The 24,759-nt window shown below is 40.1% G+C and overlaps 2 protein-coding genes across 5 annotated transcripts in view; one reads left to right on the forward strand and one right to left on the reverse strand.

Annotated features, from left to right (window-relative positions):
* Window positions 1-16,422, reverse strand: part of SLC25A12 (solute carrier family 25 member 12) — a 204,055-nt gene extending 187,633 nt beyond the window's left edge. For all 3 annotated transcript variants that reach the window (XM_084999505.1, XM_084999504.1, XM_084999509.1), the window contains exon 1: window positions 16,190-16,422. Coding sequence is in view for 1 of the 3 variants with exons in the window: in XM_084999504.1 (XP_084855630.1) it covers window positions 16,190-16,207 (18 nt within the window). In the remaining 2 variants the exon portion in view is untranslated. The remainder of the gene's footprint in view (window positions 1-16,189) is intronic.
* Window positions 16,423-16,474: 52 nt separating this feature from the next.
* The window catches only part of METAP1D (methionyl aminopeptidase type 1D, mitochondrial), an 83,917-nt gene continuing 75,632 nt past the window's right edge, over window positions 16,475-24,759 (forward strand). For both annotated transcript variants that reach the window (XM_021075529.2, XM_021075524.2), the window contains exon 1: window positions 16,475-16,527. Coding sequence is in view for 1 of the 2 variants with exons in the window: in XM_021075524.2 (XP_020931183.1) it covers window positions 16,488-16,527 (40 nt within the window). In the remaining variant the exon portion in view is untranslated. The remainder of the gene's footprint in view (window positions 16,528-24,759) is intronic.

Genomic DNA, 24,759 nt, shown 5'->3' on the forward strand with positions numbered 1-24,759 from the left:
TTCAACTTGCTCTACCAGAGTCTTGTCTGTTCTCAAGGTTTATCTGATCCACCATCCTCTTGTCTACTACAGGAAAGCTCACAGCAAAGTCCCCAATGATGTATCAGAGAGTTATGAGAATCTTAGACCTCAGAGGTCAAATGATTTAATTCCTCAAATTCATTCCTAAGTTCTTTTTATTAGAATTTAAAAGCCAGTTTAAGAATATAAAATACTGATTAAGTAAAAAGGTACCCGTAGTACTTTTTTTTTTTTTTAATAGTGGCACCCAGGACATATGGAAGTTACCCAGCCAAGGAACTGAATCCCTGACACAGCTGTGACTACGCCACAGATGCAGCAATGCCAGATCCTTTAACCCACTGTGCCGGACTGGAAATCAAACTGGTGCTGCCACAGAGACAAGCTGGATCATTAACCCACTGTGCCACAACAGGAACTTCCCATGGTTCCTCATTCTAAGTTAAAGTATTTACATTTGTATATTATCTACATACATTCAACATAGTAGCAATTTCTTTTTTTTTTTTTTTTTTCTTTCAAGCAAGCAAAGTCTTTATTAAAGGAAAGCAGAGAGCTCGCAACGTTGCTGGGAGCAGGGAGAAGAGCCCCAGTAGCAATTTCTTTTTAACAAACATTTCTAGTGTTCAAAATGGTTCTCAGCATTGGTAGTGGTAGTGGTTAGCATAGCTACCTTCCAAAATGGTTCCTCTCATAGATGTACAATATTTCATGTTGACGTGCCCATATTAAACCATTTACCTAGGTTTTTTTTACTTTTATCATTACAACATTGAAGCGAATTACTGTCTTTGTGTATATATATTTTTGTATTTGTTAAGTATTAAGATAAATTTCTGGAAAATGCCATTATTAAAAAACAAAGGGTGGGAATATCTCTATAGTTCTATTATATAAACATGCCATATTTTCCAGAATGCACTGCTAATAATTAACAGATAAGAATGTGTATATTTGTTCTAACAATTTCAGTGGCATGGATATTGGTTTTGTTGTCTCAATGGGTATAAAATCTCAAGTTTATATTCCTTTTACATAATGGGAAGGCTGAATATTTTCACATGTCTTTGTGAAATTTTTTTCCCTGTTAGAAATTATCCATTTAATTTTTAAAAATTTATCTTTTAGGATCTGCACTCTCATTTTATAGATGGACAATAGATCCAGAGATTCACTTGCTTAAGATCACATTATGAATTACTGGCAAAGCCAGGACTCTAGCCTAGGCACTCAACTTCCACCCCACCATCCTATCTTCCATCCAGTAGACCAACCAAGTCTTAAGCATGTCAGCCTACTAGGCTCCTCATAGGGGGCTTTACTGTCATCACCATCTGGAAAACAAGTTCACTTGCATTTTGTCCTGGTCACTAGACAAACACCCCAACTGCCCTCTTGTTTTTATAACCTCAGAGAAGCAGGTATTAGGAAAAAGGGTGTTTATTTTTAATGACTGAGATTATTTGGTGACTCATTTGAAATATGGCTTAAAAGTTCGTCATTTCCTCTCAACATTTTCAACTATTCAACATCTACAACTTTACCGTGTTTCCAAATGCCTTTACATCTTTATTGTAATATGCAGTTAAGTCTCATATTATGTGTTGCAGAGAAGTTACACAGTGCATTTAATGTACTTGTTGACTTAGGCAGAGCTATCTTTTTGTATATAAGAAGTAGTATGCACATAGCGCAAAAATGCAAAAGGGCATACGGTGAAAAGTTCCTTGCCCCAATCCTCTAGAAACAACTGCTATTTTTGAGATCTTGTATATCTTTCAGAGATAAATGCATAAATGAGCATATATATATTTTATATATCATATACATATGGTAACCACCACTGTCTCTAAATAAACTATGCAAATAAGAGCCTAGTGGGCTGGACTTCTCCAATCATCCTCCTTCACAGCTAGAAATAAGAATTATCTTAAAGGCACAATGATTTGAATGCTGAGCATATGTACATGACTCTATTTGTTTAATCCTTTAGTCTTGTTTAGCTCTTCTCAAAACTTATCCAGAATTGCTCTACAGCTGCGTTTTTCAACCTCAGCACTACTGGCATTTGAAACCAGATCACTCTTTGTTGCACCAGGCTGAGCTATGTATTGGCTGGTTAACAGCCTCCCTGGCTTCTACCCACTAAATGCCTGTAGTACTACCCTCACCTCCAGCTGTAATAACCAACCATGTCTCCAGATATTGCCACATATCCTTTGGGGAGCAAAATCACCCTAGGTTGAGAACCACTGTGATATGGGGCTGAATATGCATCCACTTTAAGCACTGACTGGTTTTTATTATGTAACGTGGACACAGTATGAAATTCAAAACAAGAGTATTCGATGAGAAGTGAATTCCCCTCCCTTCCACCCAGCCACTCAAGTCACTTCTCCAGAGGCAAATACTTTGGCCAGTTTCTCTTTTGTCCTTCAGAGTTAATTATCAATTTGCAAACATCCGCAATGTTTTTGTTGTTGTTGTCATTGTTTTGCTTTTTAGGGCTGCACCCTCCGCATTTGGAAGTTCCCAGGCTAGGGGTCAAATCGGAGCTGCAGCTGCCAGCCATAGCCATAGCCACAACAACGCTGGATCTGAGCTGCATCTGCGAGCTATGCCAGCTCACGGCAACAACAGATCCTTAACCCACTGAGTAAGGCTAGGGATCAGACCTGCATCCTCATGGACACTAGTTGGGTTCATTACCTCTGAGCCATGATGGACAGGAACTCCCATGTTTTGTTTTAACAGAAATAGTGATATACTACATGTGGTACTTGGGATCTTTTCTAGTTAAATTTAACTCATAACTTTATTAGTACATATCAAATCACTTCAGTTCTAAACACCTAGATTCTAAACAGTTTTTTGATATTTATTCCATAGTTTGGTTTCAATGTGTTTAACCCAATCCTATATTAATGGGCATTTAGGCTTTTTCCTATCTTCTGCTCTTACAAGCAGAGCTGAGTGAATGTGCTTTTGTATACTTCGCTTTGTACATGTGGGAGTATGTATGCAAGGCAGTGATGGCATCACTGAGTGAAAAGGGATGGACATTTCAGTTTGGTAGATCTTGATATATTTGAGACAATACAGAAATTTGGGTATGTACTCTGTATTAGATGATAGGGATTTTTTTTAATTTTCAGAGCTGTAGTAATTGTATTGTGATTATATAGGAGAATGTTTTTATTTCTAGAAGTCACATGCCAAAGTATTTAGAAGCAGAGTCATGACACCTGCAAATTACATTCAAATGGGTCCAGGAAAAAATTATGTTTATGTAAATGGCATATACACCCATACATACCTAGATATATGTATAGAAACAGAAAAATAAAGAAAATGTGACAAAATTTTTTTCTTTTTCTTTTTTAGGACTGCACCTGTCACATATAGAAGTTCCCAGGCTAAGGGTCGTATCGGGGCTACAGCTGCCAGCCTGCACCACAGCCACAGCAAGGCCAGATCCGAGCCACATCTGCGACCTACACCACAGCTAATGGCAACACCAGATGCTTAACCCACCGAGTGAGGCCGGGGATCGAACCCGTGTCCACACGGATACTGGCTGGGTTTGCTACTGCTGAGCCTCAATGGGAACTCCCCAAATTTTTAAGTTACTGAATCTAAGTGAGAGGGATACACACTTGTTCAGTATATATACTTTCACCTTTATATTTTCAAGTTTTCAAAATGAAAACTGGGAAAGAAAAGATACTGCACATATGAAAGAAAAACAATATGATGAAAAAGGAGCAATCAGTAAATAAGAAAGAGGTTCTTAGAAATTTAAAATGATTGTTATAATTCAAGCAGCAGAAACTTAGAGGTACAAAGTCGAAGACATTTCCCAGAACATCAAAAAGAGAAAATATGAGAGAAAATAGAAATCAATGTGGGGAATCTGATAGCTAGCTTATTTTCATTTCTGAGAGGAAAAGCAAACAAGGACATTATCGAAGAAAGGGAGGATAATTCGTTAGAGTTGAGAAATTAATCTTCAAATTAGAAGAGTTCACTGACAGTTGAGAAAGATTAAATCATCTTCACTAACATTTATGGAGCACTTACTATCTGCTAAGCACTCGCAACAGTCATCTTAGTTCTCGTTAACAACCCTCAGAAGTACACATTTTGAGTGAGGTCTCAGCTGAAGCCTAAGGGAGATTATTTCACCTACGGTCACAGAGCTAGTAGGTGGCAGAGACAGGATTTTAACCCAGGTAGTGTAATTTATTTGTGGGTTTTTTGTTTGTTTATTTTGTATTTTGACTGTTCCCATGGCTTATAGAAGTTCCCAGGCCAAGGAATGAACCCAAAACAGAGCAGTGACCTGAGCTGCTGCAGTGACAACACAGGGTCCTTAATCTGCTATGCCACAAGAGAACTCCAATTCACTTCTGGGTTGTTTTTTGTTTGTTTGCTTTTTAGGGCTGCACTCATGGCATATGGAAGTTCCCAGGCTAGGAGTGGAATTGAAGCTGCAGCTGTCCGCCTATGCCACAACCACAGCAACACGGTATCCAAGCCTTGTCTGTGACCTATACCATAGCTCTCACAGCAATGCTGGATCCCCAACCCACTGATCAGGGCCAGGGGTTGAACTTGCATCCTCATGGATACTAGTCAGAATTACTTCTGCTGTGCCATAACAGGAACTCCCACTTGCGTTTTTAACCACTATACCACTTACCTACAAAGATCCACATGTAGACTAAATCATTAAATTTCAAACTAATGAGCACAAAATAAAGGTCCTAAATGCTTTCGTGGGGGGAGAAGGGGGGAATTTAAATAGCATTAGACTCCTTATCAGCTAAAAGATAATAACTTCAGAATTCTAATGGAAAATTATTTTGAATCTAGAATCCTATACCCAATCTTACATCAAAGTGTGAGAGAAAAAGAAAGGTGGTTTTGGAAATCTAAGAAACCAGAAAACTTCACACATTTTCTAATGAAGTTACTTGTAGATCTATTTCAGTGGCATGAAGGTAAAATTAAAGAACATGTAAGATGTGGAGTATAAGAAATTGTGAAACTAATCTGATTCCAATGAAAAGAAATCTGAAGATAGCAACTGAATAACATGTCCATCAAAGCAATTGGTTCAAATTAGAACAGGAAATTATGAACTCCAGAAAAAAAAAGTGTACAAGAGAAGTCAGAGTCCAGTACAATAAACTATAGCTGGCATGGCTTTGAGCAGAAACTAGAAACAAAAATAGTTCAAACTGGTTGAGTACGTCAGATTGGGAGACAGTAGGATGGGACATTATTGCTTTTCTATGTAAACCTTGCTATAACTGCATATTTTTAAACTATATATGTGTTACCTTGATATAACATTTTGTTTAAATAACATTGCCATGTTCAACAAATGAAGCTCCATATAACTGTCAAATAAAATACAACTGTAAACCAAGGAAAATTTTTAAGTAAGTTTGTTTGCCTGAAGCAGAGAAGTAGCACCTTTAAACAGTGAGACTGTACTCAGCTGACATCCTCGAAGCAGAATTTGCCAAAAGAAAAGGTAGTGAAAGATACAGGATTGCTGTGGCTAGGACTTCCAAAACTATGTTGAAGAGTAGTGGCCAGAGCGAACATCCTTGTCTTCTTCCTGATCTCAGCGGGATATCTTTCAGCTTTTCACCATTGAGAATGATGTCAGCTATGGGTTTGTCATTTATTATGTTGAGGTAGGTTCCCTCTATGCCCACTTTCTGAAGGGTTTTTTATTATCAGAAATGGGTGTTGGATTTTGTCAAAGGCTTTTTCCACATCTATTGAGAGGATTGTGTGGGTTTTTTTCTTCAGTTTGTTAATGTGGTATATCACACTGACTGATTTGCGGATATTGAAGAACCCTTGCATCTCTGGGATAAATCCCACTTGATCATGATGTACAATCCTTTTCATGTATTGTTGGATTAGGTTTGCTAGTATTTTGTTGAGGATTTTTGCATCGATGTCCATCAGTGAAATGGGCCTGTAGTTTTCTTTTGTTGTGGTATCTTTGTCTGGTTTTGGTATCAGGGTGATATCAAATTACCAAGGACATTTTTCACAGAACTTGAACAAAAAATTTTTTTTTTTTTTTGGTCTTTTTGCCATTTCTTGGGCCGCTCTTGGGGCATATGGAGGTTCCCAGGCTAGGGGTCGAATCAGAGCTGGATCCGAGCCATGTCTGCGACCTACACCACAGTTCACGGCAACGCCGGATCCTTAACCCACTGAGCAAGGCCAGGAATCAAACCCACAACCTCATGGTTCCTCGTTGGATTGGCTAACCATTGCGCCACAACGGGAACTCCTGAACAAAATATTTTAAAGTTTGTTTGGAAGCACAAAAGACCCAGAATAGCCAAAGCCATCCTGAAAAAGAAACATGGAGCTGGAGGAATCAGGCTCCCTGACTTCAGACGATACTACGAAGCAACAATCATCAAAACTGTATGGTACTGGCATAAAGCCAGAAATACAGATCAGTGGAACAGGATAGAAAGCCCAGAATTAAACCCACACACCTACAGCCAACTCATCTATGACAAAGGAGGCAAGAATACACAATGGAGAAAAGACAGCTCCTTCAATAAGTGGTGCTGGGAAAACTGGACAGCCACATGGAAAAGAATGAAATTAGAACACTCTCTAACACCAGACACAAAAATAAACTCCAAATGGATTAAAGACCTAGATCTAAGACCAGACACTATAAAACTCTTAAAGGAAAACATAGGCCAAACTCTCTCCAACATAAACGACAGCAACATCTTCTCAGACCCACCTCTGAGAGGAATGACAGTAAAAACAAAAATAAACCAATGGGACCTAATCAAACTTCAAAGTTTCTGCACAGCAAAGGAAACCCCAAACAAAACAAAAGACAATCCACAGAGTGGGAAAACATCTTTGCAAATGAATCAACTGACAAGGGATTCATCTCCAAAATTTATAAACACCTTCTGGTAGCTCCATACCAAATAAACAAGCAACCCTATCAAAAAATGGGCAGAAGATCTAAACAGACAATTCTCCAAAGAAGACATATACATGGCCAAAAAACACATGAAAAGATGTTCAACACCACTCGTTATTAGAGAAATGCAAATCAAAACCACTCTGAGGTACCACCTTACACCAGCCAGAATGGCCATCATCAAAAAGTCTACAAACAAGAAGTGCTGGAGAGGGTGTGGAGAAAAAGGAACCCTAGTACACTGTTGGTGGGATTGTAAATTGGTGCAACCACTGTGGAAAATAGCATGGAGACTCCTCAGAAAATGAAAAACAGAACTACCATTTGATCCAGCAATCCCACTCCTGGGCATCTATCCAGAGAAAACCATGACTTGCAAAGACACATGTACTCCAATGTTCATTGCAGCACTATTTTCAATAGCCAAGACATGGAAACAACCCAAATGTCCATCAACAGAGGAGTGGATCAAGAAGATGTGATACATATACACAATGGAATATTACTCAGCCATTAAAATGAACGAAATACTGGTATTTTTAGCAACATGGATGGACCTGGAAGTTATCATGCTAAGTGAAGTCAGCCATACAATGAGACACCAACATCAAATGCTTTCACTGACATGTGGAATCTGAAAAAAGGACAGACTGAAGTTCTTTGCAGTACAGATGCTGACTCACAGACATTGAAAAACTTATGGTCTCTGGAGGAGACAGTTTGGGGGGTGGGGGGATGTGCTTGGGTTATGGGATGGAAATCCTGTGAAATTGGATTGTGATGATCATTATACAACTACAGATGTGAAAAAAAAATTATGGCCACGGGGCGAGGGGGGGGGAAAGAAAGATACAGGAAACAAACTTATGCTTACCAGAGGGGAATGGTGGTAGAGATAAATGTAGGAGTTGAGGATTAACGTATATACAGAATACACTGCATAAAACAGATAAACAAGGTCCTACTGTATACAGGGAACTATATTCAATGTCTTATAATAACACAATGGAAAAGAATCTGAAAAAGAATATATATAAAACTGAATCACTTTGCTGGGTACCTGAACCTAACACAGCACTGAATATCAACTTTATTTAATTTTTTTTTTTTTTTTTTTTTTTGCTTTTTAGGGCTGCATTCACGGCACATGGAGGTTCCTAGGCTAGGGGTCAAACTCAAGGTACAGCTGCTGGCCTACACCACAGCCACAGCAATGCCAGATCCAAGCCGAGTCTGCGACCTACACCACAGCTCATGGCAACACTGGATCCTTTACCCACTGAACTTAGTCAGGGATTGAACCCGCAATCTCATGGTTCTTGGTCAGATTCATTTCCACTTATTTCAGTTTTTTTAAAATTACTTAAAAAAAGATAGTGATGAGTTTTCTTAAAAAAATAAAAAGGAATATTCAATTATTTTCTTTAGAAACTGATTCTCCAAGGAAGCATAGTTTACAATGCACTTTATTTGACTACCAAAAGCAAACCATCCCCATCTTTGAAATACTGGGCCTGTGTGAATCACAGACATGATTCACACACATAAATCGACAGACACTAAATGTAAAACCAAAGCTTTGATATTTTGCATGTCATAATTTGCAGGGGGGGGATTTCATTAATCTGGTGGAGAAATATAATGTAATGAATATCTGAAGAGCTGTTGTGTGTAAAATGCTATGAGAATTACCTTATAAAAAGATTTTTAAGACCTCTAGTGCTATAATGTACAAAGGCTGGAAAAGGGATGAATCTGTTCTCCTACAACCTTTCAGGGCCTCACGAGCTTTACCTTAAACTTGGAGGTAGAGTTGGAGTTGGATTAGGTAGTCTTTGAAGCCTTTTCCAGTTCTTCAACTGTATTCCCCCTCTTCCAAGCTCATAAAAGACCAGTTGGAAAATGTGCTTGGGTTAGACTCTCAGTTCACCTGGACAGTTCTTTAGACTTTTAATGAATCATTCTGGCAGGTGAATCTGTGTGGAGTCCTGGGCTGTGGGGTTTGTTTGCCTGGCTCTCTGAATCCCCCTTTGTGAAGGCTGTGGGGCCACCACAGTGAGGCTTGTTTGCTGTCTGCTCCTAGAGCAGCTGCCGCCTTTCTTCCTTTATCCTTTCTCCAGCAAAGGAAAATTTGGTGATGTTTGTGTGTGTTTCAGATGAGGAGAATGCTCTGCACACAGGTTATTCTCTGGGTTGAAGTGGATGGGGTGAACACAGAGGAGCTCGGCTCAATGGGAAGAGAGGTCGAGGCAGCATCTGCCCCCTTGTTTGTTTCAACAGCTTCCGTCTTGAATACAGAATTTGTGGAGTGAGAGGCAAGCAGAGGAAGTTAAGAAATGCATTTAAGCACTTCTGTGCGTCTGCTCAGTTTGTCAGCCAGTTTGGGGAATGGAGGTGGAGAGTGGGAGAGAAGAAAGGGACACACGGCTAGATTTCTTTTTCTATTATTAAATCCCTTGTCATTTCATAATCTCCACTTGGAGATTCTTACTGAGGTATATTCTGCATAACTGTTCACTGACCAAAGGGCACTGTTTCATGCTTATAGGTAGGAAATATCAAAATTGCAATATTTTTCTTGTCTTTTTAGGGCCACACCTGTGGCATATGGAGGTTCCCAGGCTAGAGATCCAACAAGAGCTGTAGCTGCCAGCCTACACCACAGCCACAGCAACACCCGATCCAAGCTGCGTTTGCGACCTACACCACAGCTCACAGCAATGCCGGATCCTTAACCCACTGAGCAAGGCCAGGGATCCAACCCAAGTCCTCATGGATACTAGTCAGATTCGTTTGTGCTGAGCCATGATGGGAACTTCAAAAATCACAAATATTTTCGGGAGTTCCCATCCTGGCGCAGTGGTTAACGAATCCGACTAGGAACCATGAGGTTGCGGGTTCGACCCCTGCCCTTGCTCAGTGGGTTGAGGATCCGGTGTTGCTGTGAGCTGTGGTGTAGGTTGCAGACGCGGCTCGGATCCTGCGTAGCTGTGGCTCTGGTGTAGGCTGGCAGCTACAGCTCTGATTCGACCCCTAGCCTGGGAACCTCCCATATGCCATGGGAGCGGCAAAAAAACAAAAACAAAAACAAAAACAAAAAAAATCACAAATATTTTCATTCTCTGATCTTAATGGACCAGCTGCTCTCTACATGGACTGGTCTCACGCAATCCTATAGGACCATATAATTTTACTCAAACACACTACAGCAAACACAGAACCATAAATCCAGCAAAAGAATAAACAAAGATGGGAAAAAAAGTAACAGGGAATGTGTCATCCTTTTCGGAGGGAAAGGATAAAAACAGTCAAAGGAGTAATCTTACAGACGGGTGGAAATACTGGAAGTACAGAAACAAGGGCAGAGTGAAGGCAAAAGGAAAAGAATGTAAAGAGCAATAAAGACACAGGTAAAACTGTGCTTCCCTGTCCTCTAACATGTGGTTGGCCTAGTCTGCTGTCTTTATTCTATATAGACATGTGATTGCTCAAGGTAAAAGCAGGTATCTTCCCTCAGAAAGTTCAGCAAATGGTATATACCTAGAACAAAATCTGGATGAATACACATCAATTTGTTAAGAATGACTGCCTAGAGACAGCCTTTCTGGAGGACTTCTGTTCAGTACTTTGAAAGTGTTTTTAAAGAGCACATATATGTGTAAACGAAAATGAAAACAAACTTTAAAAAAATTTTCCAACGAGATCGAGAGCATTACCCTTTCTTCTTTTACAAATGTGGATTAGAGATGCTAAAGGAAGTGTATTCCCCTTTCATCTTTGCAGGAAGGATTGTCAACAGGTGCATTTTCCTGGGAATTGATGGAATTAGAGTTCAGCATTTTTCTGCCAATTCTGGGCAGCTAGGGATAGAAAAATCTGTGACCCCAAAGACCCACTCACACTTCTACGGAGCTTATAGTTTCAAAGGCACTTGGTCTTTCCTTATGGACAATTTTGTGAACAGGTTAGTCTCAGCTTTCCAATTAGTTTCTTAAGAACAAAAATAATATCTCCCTGAAGCCTACAGTAGGCACTTAAATAATTATTGACTGGCTGATTGATCACTAACTAAATCTCTCTTGGAAACTGTTTGCCTTTCTTCTTTACTCTGCATGGAATTCCTCATTCTCCAGAAGTATGTAAGCACATGCTACTTTTCCAGGACTTACTAATTGAGAATAGATGGTAGTCGATAATGATACACATTTTTATTTAGATTTCATGGGGGAAAATACACCACAAATACACTTCTGCTTTAACCCAACTTCCCTTAGAGCCACTTCCAAGGTAAGGTCAGGGGAGCCCTGTCCCTCAAGATAAAAGTCGGCACTCACTATGGAAAATAGTATGAAGGTTTCCCAACAAACTGAACTCAGAACTACCATATAATGGAGCAATTCCAATTCTATTTCTGGGTATAAATATCCAAAGAAAACAAAAACTACTTTGAAAAGATACATACACCCCAATGTTCACAGCAGCATTATTTACAATAGCCAAGATATGGAAGCAACCTATGTGTCCATTACCAGATGAATGGATAAAGAAGATATGATACACACACACACACACACAGGAATACTACTCAGTCATAAAAAACAATTCAATTTTGCCGTTTGCAACAACATGGATGGGCCTGGAGGGTATTAAGCTAAGTAAAATATGTCAGAGAAAGACAGTGACTGTATGACATCATTTATATGTGGGATCTACAAGATAAAACAAACTAGTAAATATAACAAAAATGAAACAGACTCGAGGATATAGAAAATAAACTAGTGGTTACCATTAGGGAGAGGGAAAGAGGAGGGGCAAGACAGAGGTAGAGGATTAAGAGGTACAAATTACTGTGTATTAAATAAATAAGCTACAAGGATCTATTGTTCAGCACAGGGAATATAGCCAATATTTTATAACTATAAATGGTGTATAATCTGTAAAAAATTAGGATCACCATGTTGTATACTTGTAACTATACCTCAATTTTAAAAAGTAAAAAATATAAATCAGCTATACCTCAATTTTAAAAAGTAAAAAAAAAAGAAAAAACTCAGATATATCAATGAGTGAGGTCTGAGACCACCCTCACCCTCTTCCTTATAGCCTCTACTACCTCCTCTCCTTGGCCGAGGCCACCATACCAGGTGGGCTGCTGCTCCAACAATGGATAGGCTGGTATGCTGAGGCACTGTTTCTGCTTACAAGTCTATAATATCTTTCAAATCAAGAGGCTGGACAGGCTTGAAATGAATGCAGTCCAGACTAGGGGCCTGAGAGCAACAAAACTCCCTTGGAACAAAGTTTGGTCTTACCCTATAGCTAAGTTAGCCCTATCTGGTCCCATTCTCCTCTGCTTAATTACACTGACAGGCTGCTCAGGAGGGGCAGCATGTTATTTACTGAGTCCACTTGGATTAGGCCTACAAATGGCTATAGATCCACAAAATCTTCAGAATTTCAAGGTAGAAGGGGCTCAGGGAGGGCAATCTTTTTTTTTTTTTTTTTTTTTCCCTAGGGCTGCACCCAGGGCATATGGAGGTTCCCAGGCAGGGTCGAATTGGAGCTGTAGCCAGCGGCCTACACCACAGCCACAGCAATGCGGGAGCCGAGCTTCGTCTGCGACCTACACCACAGTTCAAGGCAACAACAGATCCTTAACCCACTGAGTGAGGCCAGGGATCAAACCCGCCACCTCATGGTTCTTAGCCAGATTTGTTAACCACTGAGCCATGACGGGAACTCCATGGGAGGGCAATCTTATTAGAAGGGGGTGGGACTTAGTTTCATTTGCCTAGAAGTTACATGGCCCAGAAAATGACATTATACAAATCAAAAATGGGAGGGCCAGGAGGCCCTCTCCCTTGCTTCCTGGCTTTTTCTTGCCACTGCTAGAGACGAAGGAAGAGGGCACACGTGGCAAGGAGAAAGCCCCTTCATTTTTCACAACTGCCTTAAATATGACATTACTTTTCCAAAAAAAAAAAAAAAAAGAACATTTATACATTTTGTCTAAGGGTCCCCCTGGATTATGCAGTAACATATCCAGCATACTCTCAAGCGATTGGTACGGGAAACAATATTCTGCCAGCAAGTTGGCTAAAAGAGTGTTCTAGAAACTTTCTGCCTGAACATAATCATTTGAAGCTGGACCCTAACTTTACAGGGGTCCAGTCAGCTATTTAGACAGGTTCCTGTTATATGTGCAGATTATGTTTATGCAGGACTCTGTGTTCTTGGAAAGAATGTTCATTTGACTTAAAAAATGTAAACAGGAATTCCCACTGTGGTGCAGTGGGTTAAGGATCTGACACTGCTGCAGCTTGGATTCAATCTCTAGCCTGGGAACTTCCATATGCCACAGGTGCAGCCAAAAAAAAAAAAAAGTAAATAAATACAAGTATTTCCTCATGGTAAAAGTGAACACATTGGAGGGCAGGAATGGAACTATTCTTCTAAAGCCATAGAATAAAATGCTAAGAAACAATCCTGAAATGAAATCAAAAGATTGTTTTTCTGATTCAGATAGTAAAACTGAGAAGCCAGTTCAAGAAGGAATACACATTCTTTTTGAGATTCTTTCCACTATGGTTCATTAAAAATATTGAACATAGTTTCCTGTGCTATACAGTAGGATCTTGTTTTTCATTTTATATACAGTAGTTTGTATCTGCTAATCCCAAACTCCCAATTTATCCCTCCCTCACCCTTTCCCCTTTGGCAACCGTAAGTTTGTTTTCTATGTCTATGAGTCTGTTTCTGTTTTGGAAATAAGTTCATTTGTGTCATATTTTAGATTCCACATATAAGTGATACCATGTGGTATTTGTCTTTCTGTCAGAAGAGATAAGAGTATGATAATCTCTAGGTCCATCCATGTTGCTGCAAATGACATTATTTCATGGCTTTTTTATGGCTGAGTAGCAGTATTTTTTTTTTTTTTTTTTGGCCAAGCCCACAACATGTGGAAGTTACTGGGCCAAGGATCAAACCTGCACCATAGCACCAACCCAAGCCACAGCAGTGACAACACTGGATCCTTAACCCACTGGGCCACAGAGGAACTCCGAGAATTCCAGTTTTTAATCTAACATCAGATGGATGTGATGAAAGAAGCTAAATCAAGTATCAGTGGACAAGCTATCACTTGTGCAAGTTCATCTCAAGCTCATCCAGCTTCTCCACATTCTATGCTGAATTTATTGGGGATTTCCTCAATGGATTCCACTATGGTGGTGCCATCTGAGTTCTCATAGTGTTTCCTTTTCCTTCTACTTGCAGGGGAATAAATTGTGCATTTGTTTTCCAGAGATTGGCTGAGTTGAATCACATGAATGTGTGTTCTATTTCAGATGTGTCTGAAATTGGGCTTAATGCCTTCTGATGTTTCTCTAAGGATTCTGGGTTTTTTTTTTTTTTTTTTTTTTTTTCGGTACACCTCCTGATACTTGGTGCTCTGCTAACTATTGGGCTCTTTTCCTATAGATTGCTGGCTTCAGTTACACAGAGGGCAGATTTACCATGTTCAAAAACTCTCTCCTTGGAATTGATCTGTGTTTGAAAAAGATGGGGCTTGAAGTTACTCTAAAGAGTACATTTCATTCTCATTCTTGTACATCTTTACCTCAGTGGAAAACGTTTTTTCTCTTTATTTTTCAGGGTGACCCAAAAGCATATAAAACCAGATCTCCAAGAAGTACAGATGTGTCCTTTAATGAACTACCCGAATTCACCCTCTTTAAAAGAAACACAGGGAGTTCCCTGGTGGCTCAGTGGGTTAAGGATCCAGCATTGTCACTGATGTGGCACAGGTGTGATCCCTGGGCCAGGAACTTCCATATGCTGCAGGTGTGGCAAAAAACTTCTTTTTTTTTTTAAAGTAAAAATATCAGGACTCTGTACTCATAAAAAAGAATGAGCTCCAGCATAGTGTGCTAAGATTTTATGGAAAAAGTTGTAAAAGTAAGTATATGTGATTCCATTTAAAATATTTACATATATTTGTAAAAAGCATGGAATTTGTAAAAAGCATAGTGCTTGACTCAAGAGTGAGATTTGTGGTGTGTAGAGAGGGTGAGAAAGGGGTCTTACACTTTTTTCTTTACTCATTTCTGAACTGTCTGGGTTTTTCACTGAATGTATAGTTAAATTCTTAAAAAATAATTAGGAGACATCATACACATTCACCAAGAATCCTTATTAATCTTTACTGCATTTAACAGTCTGGGAAACTCTTACATTCTCGGTTTGACTGGGTCCATGGAGAGTGCAATTCACCAGACATTCCTTGACTATCAGGCTCTTTGCTGGGTACCAGGCCACCAAGATGAATAATATCAGGTCCATGACAGGATGGAAATCTGCCCCAGAATTCATATAAAAGGAACAGTGGGAGTTCCCGTCGTGGCGCAGTGGTTACCGAATCCGACTAGGAACCATGAGGTTGCGGGTTCGGTCCCTGCCCTTGCTCAGTGGGTTAACGATCCGGCGTTGCCGTGAGCTGTGGTGTAGGTTGCAGACGCGGCTCGGATCCTGCGTTGCTGTGGCTCTGGCGTAGGCCGGTGGCTACAGCTCCAATTCAACCCCTAGCCTGGGAACCTCCATATGCCGCGGAAGCGGCCCAAGAAATAGCAACAAACGACAAAAAAAAAAAAGACAAAAAAAAAAAAAAAAAAAAAAAAAAAGGAACAGTGAATTTGGTAAAAATGGGCACCATCATCACTAGGAATACATCAGCTCCCTCACTTGATTCATAACTGGCCTTCTGCAGGCTTCATCTTTTGGCAGCGCAATTGGCAGACGTCATCCTGTCATTCTTAAGAGTCAAATTTAGGATTAAGGCTCCAGCTAATACCTCTGAACGAGAGGTGTCCTTGGGGAAAGAAAAGTCTCCTGTATACCCGCTGTGGTACCCAGAATAGATTTTGCAGCTGCACACGGATCCTGTCTTGTCTGTTGTCTCCGCTGAGTAACCTACGTTTCTGGGACAGCAAAGGGGCAGCTGGTGACTTTGAACCAAATTTTACCTTTCACCTAAAATCCAGGGAAATAATTTGCAACAAAGTGGCAGACGATGCAAAGTGCTAGGTTGAACGCTAGATTGTGCTTTATTTTTTTTCCTCCCAACTTTATGTTTCCATGCACCAAAATGTTGATGCTACAAATATTGGGTACCACGCTTACCTGACAGGCTTCTTCCATCCTACCTGGGCGCGGGGGCTCAGAGCGAGCGCGCAAACCGCGGCTGGAGCCCGCCTCTCGCGGCCGGAGCAGGCTCGGCCGGCCGAGGGTTTCCCTACTGGCCCCGGTGCCAGAGCCGCTCTGCCGCCGGGACGCCTGCAGTCAGCCCCCGGCGCGCACGCGCGCTCCCCTCAGGCGGCCTCGTCGCCTCAGGTCTTCGGCAGGGCTGCGCGACTGGAAGGCTCCAACCAGCGGGGCGGGGCTAGGAGCGAGAGCTCTCGGCCACGTGACTGACGCCAACATGGCGGCGCCCAGCGGCGTCCACCTGCTCGTCCGAAGAGGTAAGCACCTGAAGGACAGCCGGGTGGGGGTGTTTACGGTCGCTCACTCGCTCCCCAGTCGGGAACAAGGGATACACGTCCGCGATCAGACACCTCCGCGCACACAAATATGCTTTCAGTTCTACGGACACATGTAGGCACACACGAAGACACTTTGCCACAGAAACAAACCCACCTGTGTTCATTTGTCACTCGCCTAGACCACGGCAGTGCGTGGCATCTATTCGCAGTCCCTCCTTGAGATTTATGGGATATTTTCTGAAGTTTTCTTCTCCCACATCAGATCTGTAATTAGCATAACGAATTTATTTATTCCGGCTACGGAGCGATGAACCTAGGTAACTGAAGTGCACGGTCACACCCAGTTGCCGCCGAGAAAGCAACTTGTATCTGTTGTACCTGTTGACATGCTACAACACGTCTTTTGGTGAACTTACAAAATGTGATTATTCTCTTCCATTGCCTAAAAGTTAGGAAGAGGTGAATTTGTGTCCGGGCTCTCAGTAGGTGTTATACTTGTGTGAGTGGTGAGATTTTAGTAAATGTGCAAATACTTTTGCAGGTGAATCTTTATTGTATTTGAACCGGTTTCTGAATCTTTGTGGCAAAGAACTAAGAAGTAGTTTCAAGGACGAGGGAAGAAAGGAATTAAAATGTTTTGAAGGACTTTATAGATGTCAAACATGTTAAGAACAACAGTCCTATTAGACAAATATTTTCACAGTAAATAGCTACCGTCTAAGGGCCTTTTAAATAGCTGATGTTGTGTTGAGCACCTTGTATATGTTAGCTACCTTTTAAATCCCAATGAATTAGGCATTATTCTCTCTGACAAGAAAAGTGAGACAAGACGTTAAGTAACAAGACTAAGATTGCACAGATTGTAAGAAGCAAAATGGGCATTTGAACATGACTGATTTTTTTTTTTTTTTTAGGGCCAGGCCCCCAGGCATTTGGAGGTTCCCAGACTAGGGGTCTACTGCTGGCCTAAGCCACAGCCCCTGCAACGCTGGATGTGAGCAGCGTCTGGGACCTACACCACAGCTCAGGGCAGTGCCACCGCGGGATCCTTAATCCACTGAGCCAGGCCAAGGATTGAACCCCCATCCTCATGGATACTACTCGGATTCATTAACCACTGAGCCACAATGGGAACTCCAACATGAGTGTGTGGTGTTTTATTTGTTTTTGTTTGTTTGTTTTAAGACCTCATTCTCCTGTCCTGTCTTCACAGAAATCATTGTGCAAAGTTCAGGTGAGACAGGATAAGTTTGTTGAGAATGTGTGAAAAGTAAAGAAGATATTTTGAGAGAGGAAGGAGGTTGGTGGGTGGAGAGACTTCAGTCTTTCAGTGTAATACTGTGTTAGTGGAGATGAGTACGGAGTCACAGAAAGATGTGAGATGAGAAATGTGTAAAGGAAGTATAGTGTAGGCTCTGCTTTGGACTGGTTGGTTGGAAGAGTGGAGGCCAATCGTGAGAGTACAGCCTTGTGAAAAGAGCATCAATTTACATCTCTTAAGATCTGGGCTCCAATCCAAGCTCTATTTACTAATCAAGTTACTTTTCTTTTTCCTTGTTTGACACGAAATAATGGCATTTAGACTTCTTTTTTTGTGCACTGCAGATAATGGTAAAAAAGGATCTGGGCAGATAGTCAAGGTAGAGGAGGAGCCAAAACACACGCACGCATGCACATGTGTATGCATATGTATATAAGCTCTTCGTGGATTATTGAAATAACATTAGTCTTTTTGGTCACTTATAGTTTTGACAAATGGTGGTTCAGACAATCTTGGAAAAAGTTATTATAGAGATAGCTATAGCGATCCATCTCACTATACTCCACAAGACAGTTATCTTTTGACTAGAAGAGAGGCATCTTCTGATTAGAAGAAGGAGAGAAAGTATGTCATTAGGAAGAGATTTAGTGATGGGGAAGGGCCCCTTTTTGGACCATCCATAGCTAGTTTTACATTGCAGTCATAGGTAAATTTGATTGCCAGGTAGGAATTTATCCTGAAAGAGCAATGGGATGAGTGTAAAGATATATGAATTAGAATGTAACTTTATAATAATAATACTTGGGAAAAATTGGACAGAATGTGAAATGTCCATTGGTAAGAGAATGGTTAAATAAATTATGGTTCATTCACGCAGTGGGGTACTATGCAGCCATGAAAAAAGATGGTGTAGATGTAAGGTAGACTTAAATAGTCATGAATGTATATGGAGGAGAAAAGGCTGGATATGGAACAGTAAATTCTACTTATAAAAAAGTTTTACCTTTGTTTCCTTATGTGTATATATGCCCAAAGATATATCGAGAGTGATGTTCATCAAAATGTCATTTCCAGATAGTGAGAATGGACTGATTTTTATTTTCTTATACTTGAAGTGTTTAAATTTTAGACATCAAAAAATAGCATTTTTATTTTCCAAAACCGTTTTTAAAAACTGTATAAAGAAAAACAAGCAAACAAATATAAAATATATCAAATGTTTGAATGGGACCAGACCCAGGGGAAAAATGTCTTTTACTATGCATACTCTCTACAGCAAAGCAAAGTGTCTGTAATTTATAATATAGGAAAGGAACACCTTTAAGATTTCCATAATCAAAGAATGGTAACTGGAAATTACTCAGACATATTCATTACTATAATTTAAGATGCATATAATGCTATTAATGTTTTCTTAGTCTTTTTTTAGCAAATATTAAAAAATATTGATAAGTGCTTCTGTTCATTTGTTGCTCTGAGGCCATAGATTCTTTTTTTTTTTTTTTTTTTTTTTGTCTTTTTAGGGCCGCACCTGCAGCATATGGAGGTTCCCAGGCTAGGGATCAAATCAGAGCTGCAACTGGTGGCGTACACCACAGCCACAGCGTTGCCAGATCCAAGCCGCGTCTGCAGCCTACCACATAGCTCTCGGCAATGCGATATCCCTAACCCACTGACCAAGACCAGTGATCGAACCTTCGTCCTCATGGATTAATCAGATTCGTTTCCTCTGAGCCATTACAGGAACTCCCTTAGATTCTTTCACTGAGAACTGTCTTACCATCGTGGTTTTTCAAAAATTTAATCTCCATGTAGGGGAAGGGCTATTTTACATTTTAAATTAAGTAATCTTTGTCAGCTTACCTGAGATCCTTACTATTTCGTATAGCTTCTGTAGGAAAATATATCCTGTTTCGTCAAACCAGCTTAGAATTAAAGTTTTGGGTGATTTGGAAAGTGCTAATGTTGATAAAGAGCTTCCTGTGACTTAAACTCTACTCATGTTGATAGAGGATGGAAACAGATTTTTGCTATATGATTTTTTTTTTAACAGATACCTTTCAATGCTTTTATACTGTGGCTTGTTACTATGTAGATCAAAGCATACTTAACAATCAAACGATGGCCCTAAATTCATACTTGTCCCTTGAGCCATGTGTGCTCTTATGTTTTCATTCCACTTGAAATAGCTTTCTGTAACACATAGTTCCTGTCTCCCATTGAAATTATGAATTTTAGTGCACAGTACAGGGCATTTAGACCCTCAATAATGGACACTGTGCAACAAAAAGATATTTACCTGTATTTGTTGATGTGAAATGATGTTCACAACATATTATTTGTAAAATGCAAGTTATAGAGTGATTTAATATAATTTCATTTTTTTTGAAATCAAATAGTGATATCTCCATGTGTGTCAAAGTGTATAACATACATATAGAGGAAGAAGGAAAGAGAGAGAGAGAATGACATTCACCTAAATGAATGTTTACAGTGCATGAAACACTCACTTTCCTCAAGCTTTGGGAATCTTTGAAAATGCAGAGTGGATGCTACATATCTTTGGGAATTTGGCAAAGATGGAAGGAGAATAATATACATGCAGGGCTTCTTTTTTTTTTCCCCTGTCTTTTTAGGGCCACACCCACCTCATATGGAGGTTTCCAGGCTAGGGGTTGAATCAGAGCTGTAGCTGATGGCCACAGCCACAGGAATGCCAGACCCAAGCCACATCTGCAACCTATACCACAGCTCATGGCAATGCTGGATCCTTAACCCACTGAGTGAGGCCAGGGATTGAACCCTCATCCTCATGGATACTAGTTGGGTTTGTTACCACTGAGCCAAAATGGGAACCCCGTGCAGGGCCTCATTTGAACATCATCTTGTTTTACAGTTAAAACAGTTTTTTCTTGGAGTTCCTGTCGAGGCTCAGAGGTAAGGAACCCAACGAAGCTCCATGAGGACACAGGTTCAATCCCTGGCCTTGATCAGTGGGTTAAGGATCTGGTGTTCCCGTGAGCAGTGGTGTAGGTTGCAGACATGGCTCAGATCCTGCGTTGCTATGGCTGTGGTGCAGGCGGGCAGCTCTGATTTGACCCCTAGCCTGGGAACTTCCATGTGCTGTGCATGAAGCCCTCAAAAGACCAAAAAAAAAAAAGTTTTTTTTCTTATAGAGATTGGATTTTCTTTCTTAGCTTTTAAATGTGGAGAATTTCAAATATACAGAAAAGTAGGGAGGGCAGGACCCATCACCTAGTTACAGTAGTCATCAACTTATGGTGTCTTGTTTCATCTTTATCCCAGCCACCTCCCCTCCCCCAGGTTGGTTTGTTTTGAAGTGCATTTCCAATGCATAATTTCATCTGTAGACTTTTCATTGCATGGCTTTAAAAACCAGGAGCATTTTTAATTTTCTTCATATATTGTACTTCTTAGTTCTAGAATTTTCATTTGGTTCTTTCCTTACAGTTCCCATTAATCTGTTGAATTTCCCTGGTGTTTACTTATGTCCATCTTTTCCTTTAAGTACTTGTACAAATGTATTTGTAATAGCTGTTTTAAAGTTCTTATCTGTTAATCTGTCATCTGGGTGATCTCAGGGTCTGGTTCTGTTTTATTGACTGCTTTTTTTCTTGATTGTGGATCACTGTTTTCTGCTTCTTCATATGTTATCTAATAATGTATTTATATATGATCTAATAGATAGTACCTTGTAGAGATTATGTTGTTTTTCTTTAAAATATGTCAAATTTTATTCTGACAGGCAGTTAAATTACTGCCAGATCTTTTGATTTTGCTGGGCTTGATTTTATTCTTTGGCAGGGTGGATCTGTGTGTTTTGTTCTTAGTCCCAGAGTATGGCCCTTACTCTAGGGCAGAGTTCAGCAAACTTTTTCTGTAAAGGGCCATATAGTAAATATCTTAGACTTTTTGTGGGCCCTGTGGTCTCTGTTGCAGCTACTCAAAGCTGCTGATATAGTACAAAGGCACCAATGACAGTATGTAAACAAATGAGCATAGCTATGTTCCAATAAAACTTTATTTACAAAAAAGACATTGAGGAAGATTTGGCCCACAGGTCTTAATTTGCCCATCCTTGCTCTGTTAGTGTATGGTGAAGTCTCAATTGGTCTTTCTGGTCCCATTGAACATGGCTCAGTGAGGCTTGTCTTCTCTGCTTAGGCTAGGACTTCACCCTCTCCCAGCCCTGCAATTTCTGGAATCTCTATTCAGCTCTCAGCCTTGTAGCAGCCACTGCCTGGTAGACTTTGTGCCTCTCTCATATCCAGTACCCTCAGTACCCTGCCACTCAAATTCCAGCTGCTTTAGCAGCCAACATTCTGCTCTCTGCCTCCCTAACTAAATAGCAAGGTGCAGTGCTTGGCTTGGGTTCCACCTCCCAATGCCACATTTAAGATGATTTCCCCAGGCTAATCTGGGCTCAACTCGAGTATTTATTTACCCTCAAAGTTCACTGTCCTACACTGTTCAACAGCCAGTGCCAAAAAATAGCTCCTTCAGATTTTGTCTAATTGTCTAGTTGTTTAAGGCAGGAGGGAATTCCAGTGCCAGTTATGCCAACATGGCTAGAAGAGGGTGTCGGGGTTTTTTTTAAATCAGTAAGTTTATTTTCCTAATTTTTTTTTCTTTTCCATGAAGTTTATCTGTTGAAGCAACTGATACATCTGTCTGCCCTAATGGAACTTCCCATATTATGCATTTTACTGATTGTATATCTCATGGGGTCATTTAAAATGTTCCTCTTGGAGTTCCCTGGTGGCTCAGCTCGTTAAGGATTGGGTATTGTCACTGCTGTGGCTTGGGTCACAGCTATGGCACAAGTTGGATCGTGGCCCTAGAACTTCTGCATACTGCGGTGTAGCCAAAAAAAAAAAAAAGTTCCTTCTTGAACTAGCAGTTAGATCCAAGGCCTAACTTAGGTTAGACTTTTTTTTTTTCAAGAGTGCTTCCTAGAGAGTTGATTTTTGTGATGTAAGTGGCCACTGGTGATCATTACTTAGCTCTGCTAACTTATTAAGAATTTGCAAAATGGTAATATTTTAATGTAGTCATTCCTTCTTCATTTATTAGCTAAGAAGGAAACTTTTTCATCAGATATTTTATTACCCTGATAGACCTCATCCTCAAAGTTAAGTGTTTGATTTGTTCTATGTATATACCAGTTTTTAAAATAACAAGTTTATCCTCCAAAAATGACCAATGAGTTTAGAAATGTGTGGATATTTTTTTTCTTTGCTTTTTAGGGCCACACCTGAGGTGTATGGAAGTTCCCAGGCTGGGGGTCGAGTTGGAGCTGCTGCTGCTGGCCACAGCCACATCAGATCTGAGCTGTGACTGTGACCTACACCACAGCTCATGGCAACACCGGATCCTTAACCCACTGAGCAAGGCCAGAGATCAAACCTGCAACCTCATGGTTCCTAGTTGGATTTGTTTCTGCTGCGCCATGATGAGAACTCCCTGGATTTATTTTTAATTGTACATCTACTTCCTTAATTTTCTGAAAGTATATGAAAGGATCGTGCAGTATCGAAATATAATCCTATTCATCCCAGGTTCACAAGGATGGTTCAACACATACAAATCAATCAAGGTAATACACCACATTAATAAAAGAATAGTCAAAAACCACATGATCATCTCAATAGACACAGAAAAAGCATTTGACAAAGTCCAACATTCACTCATGATAAAAATTCTTACCAAAGTGGGTGTAGAGGGACCATACCCTGACATAATCAAAGCCATTTATGACAAACCCACAGCAAATATAATATTCAATGGAGAAAAGCTGAAAGCCTTCCTACTAAACAAGACAAGGATGCCCACTTTCACCACTGTTATTCAACATGGTACTGGAAGTCCTAGCCACAGCATTCAGACAAGCAAAAGAAATAAAAGGTATCCAGATTGGAAGAGAAGTAAAATTGTCACTATATGCAGATGACATGATATTATATATATATATATATATATATGTATATATATATATATATATAAAACCCTAAGGACTAAACACAAAAACTACTTGAACTGATGAACGAATTCAGCAAAGTAGCAGGATATAAGATCAACATTCAGAAATCAGTCGCATTTCGCATTTCTGTATACTAACAATGAAATAGAAAAGGAATACAGAAATACAATACCTTTTAAAATCACACCCAAAAAAATTAAATACCTGGGAATAAATCTGACCAAGGAGGTGAAAGACTTACATGCTGAGAACTATAAAACATTAAACAAGGAAATTAAAGAGGATGCAAAGAAATGGAAAGATATTCCATGCTCCTGGGTTGGAAAAATTAATGTTGTAAAAATGGCCATTACTATCCAAAGCAATCTACAGATTCAGTGCCATCCCTATCAACTTACCCAGGACATTTTTCACAGAACTAGAACAAACAATCCAAAAATTTATGTGGAACCACAAAAGACCCAGAATTCACAAAGTAATCCTGAAGAACAAAAACCAAGCAGGAGGCTTCTCTCTCCCAGACTTCAGGCAATATTACAAAGCCACACTCATCAAGACAGTGTGGTACTGGTACCAAAACAGACAGACCAATGCAACAGAATAGAGAACCCAGAAATAAACCCAGACACCTACGGTCAGTTAACCTTTGACAAAGGAGGCAAAAATATAAAATGGGAAAAAGACAGTCTTTTCAGCAAGCGGTGCTGGGAAATTGGACAGCTGCATGTAAATCAATGAAACTGGAACACACCCTCACACCATGCACAAAAATAAACTCAAAATGGCTTGAACACTTAAATGTAAGACAAGACACCCTAAAACTCCTAGAAGAGAACATAGGCAAAACATTTTCTGACATCAATCTTACAAATGTTTTCTCAGGTCAGTCTCCCAAGGCAACAGAAATCAAAGCAAAAATAAACCAAGTGGGGGGGGGGAGTGGGTTGGG

Source organism: Sus scrofa, chromosome 15 (assembly GCF_054392235.1).
Source record: "Sus scrofa isolate SSC_HxYL_T2T_F1_AM1 chromosome 15, Sscrofa_HxYL_maternal_Yorkshire_Landrace_v2.0, whole genome shotgun sequence".
NCBI lineage: Eukaryota > Metazoa > Chordata > Mammalia > Artiodactyla > Suidae > Sus > Sus scrofa.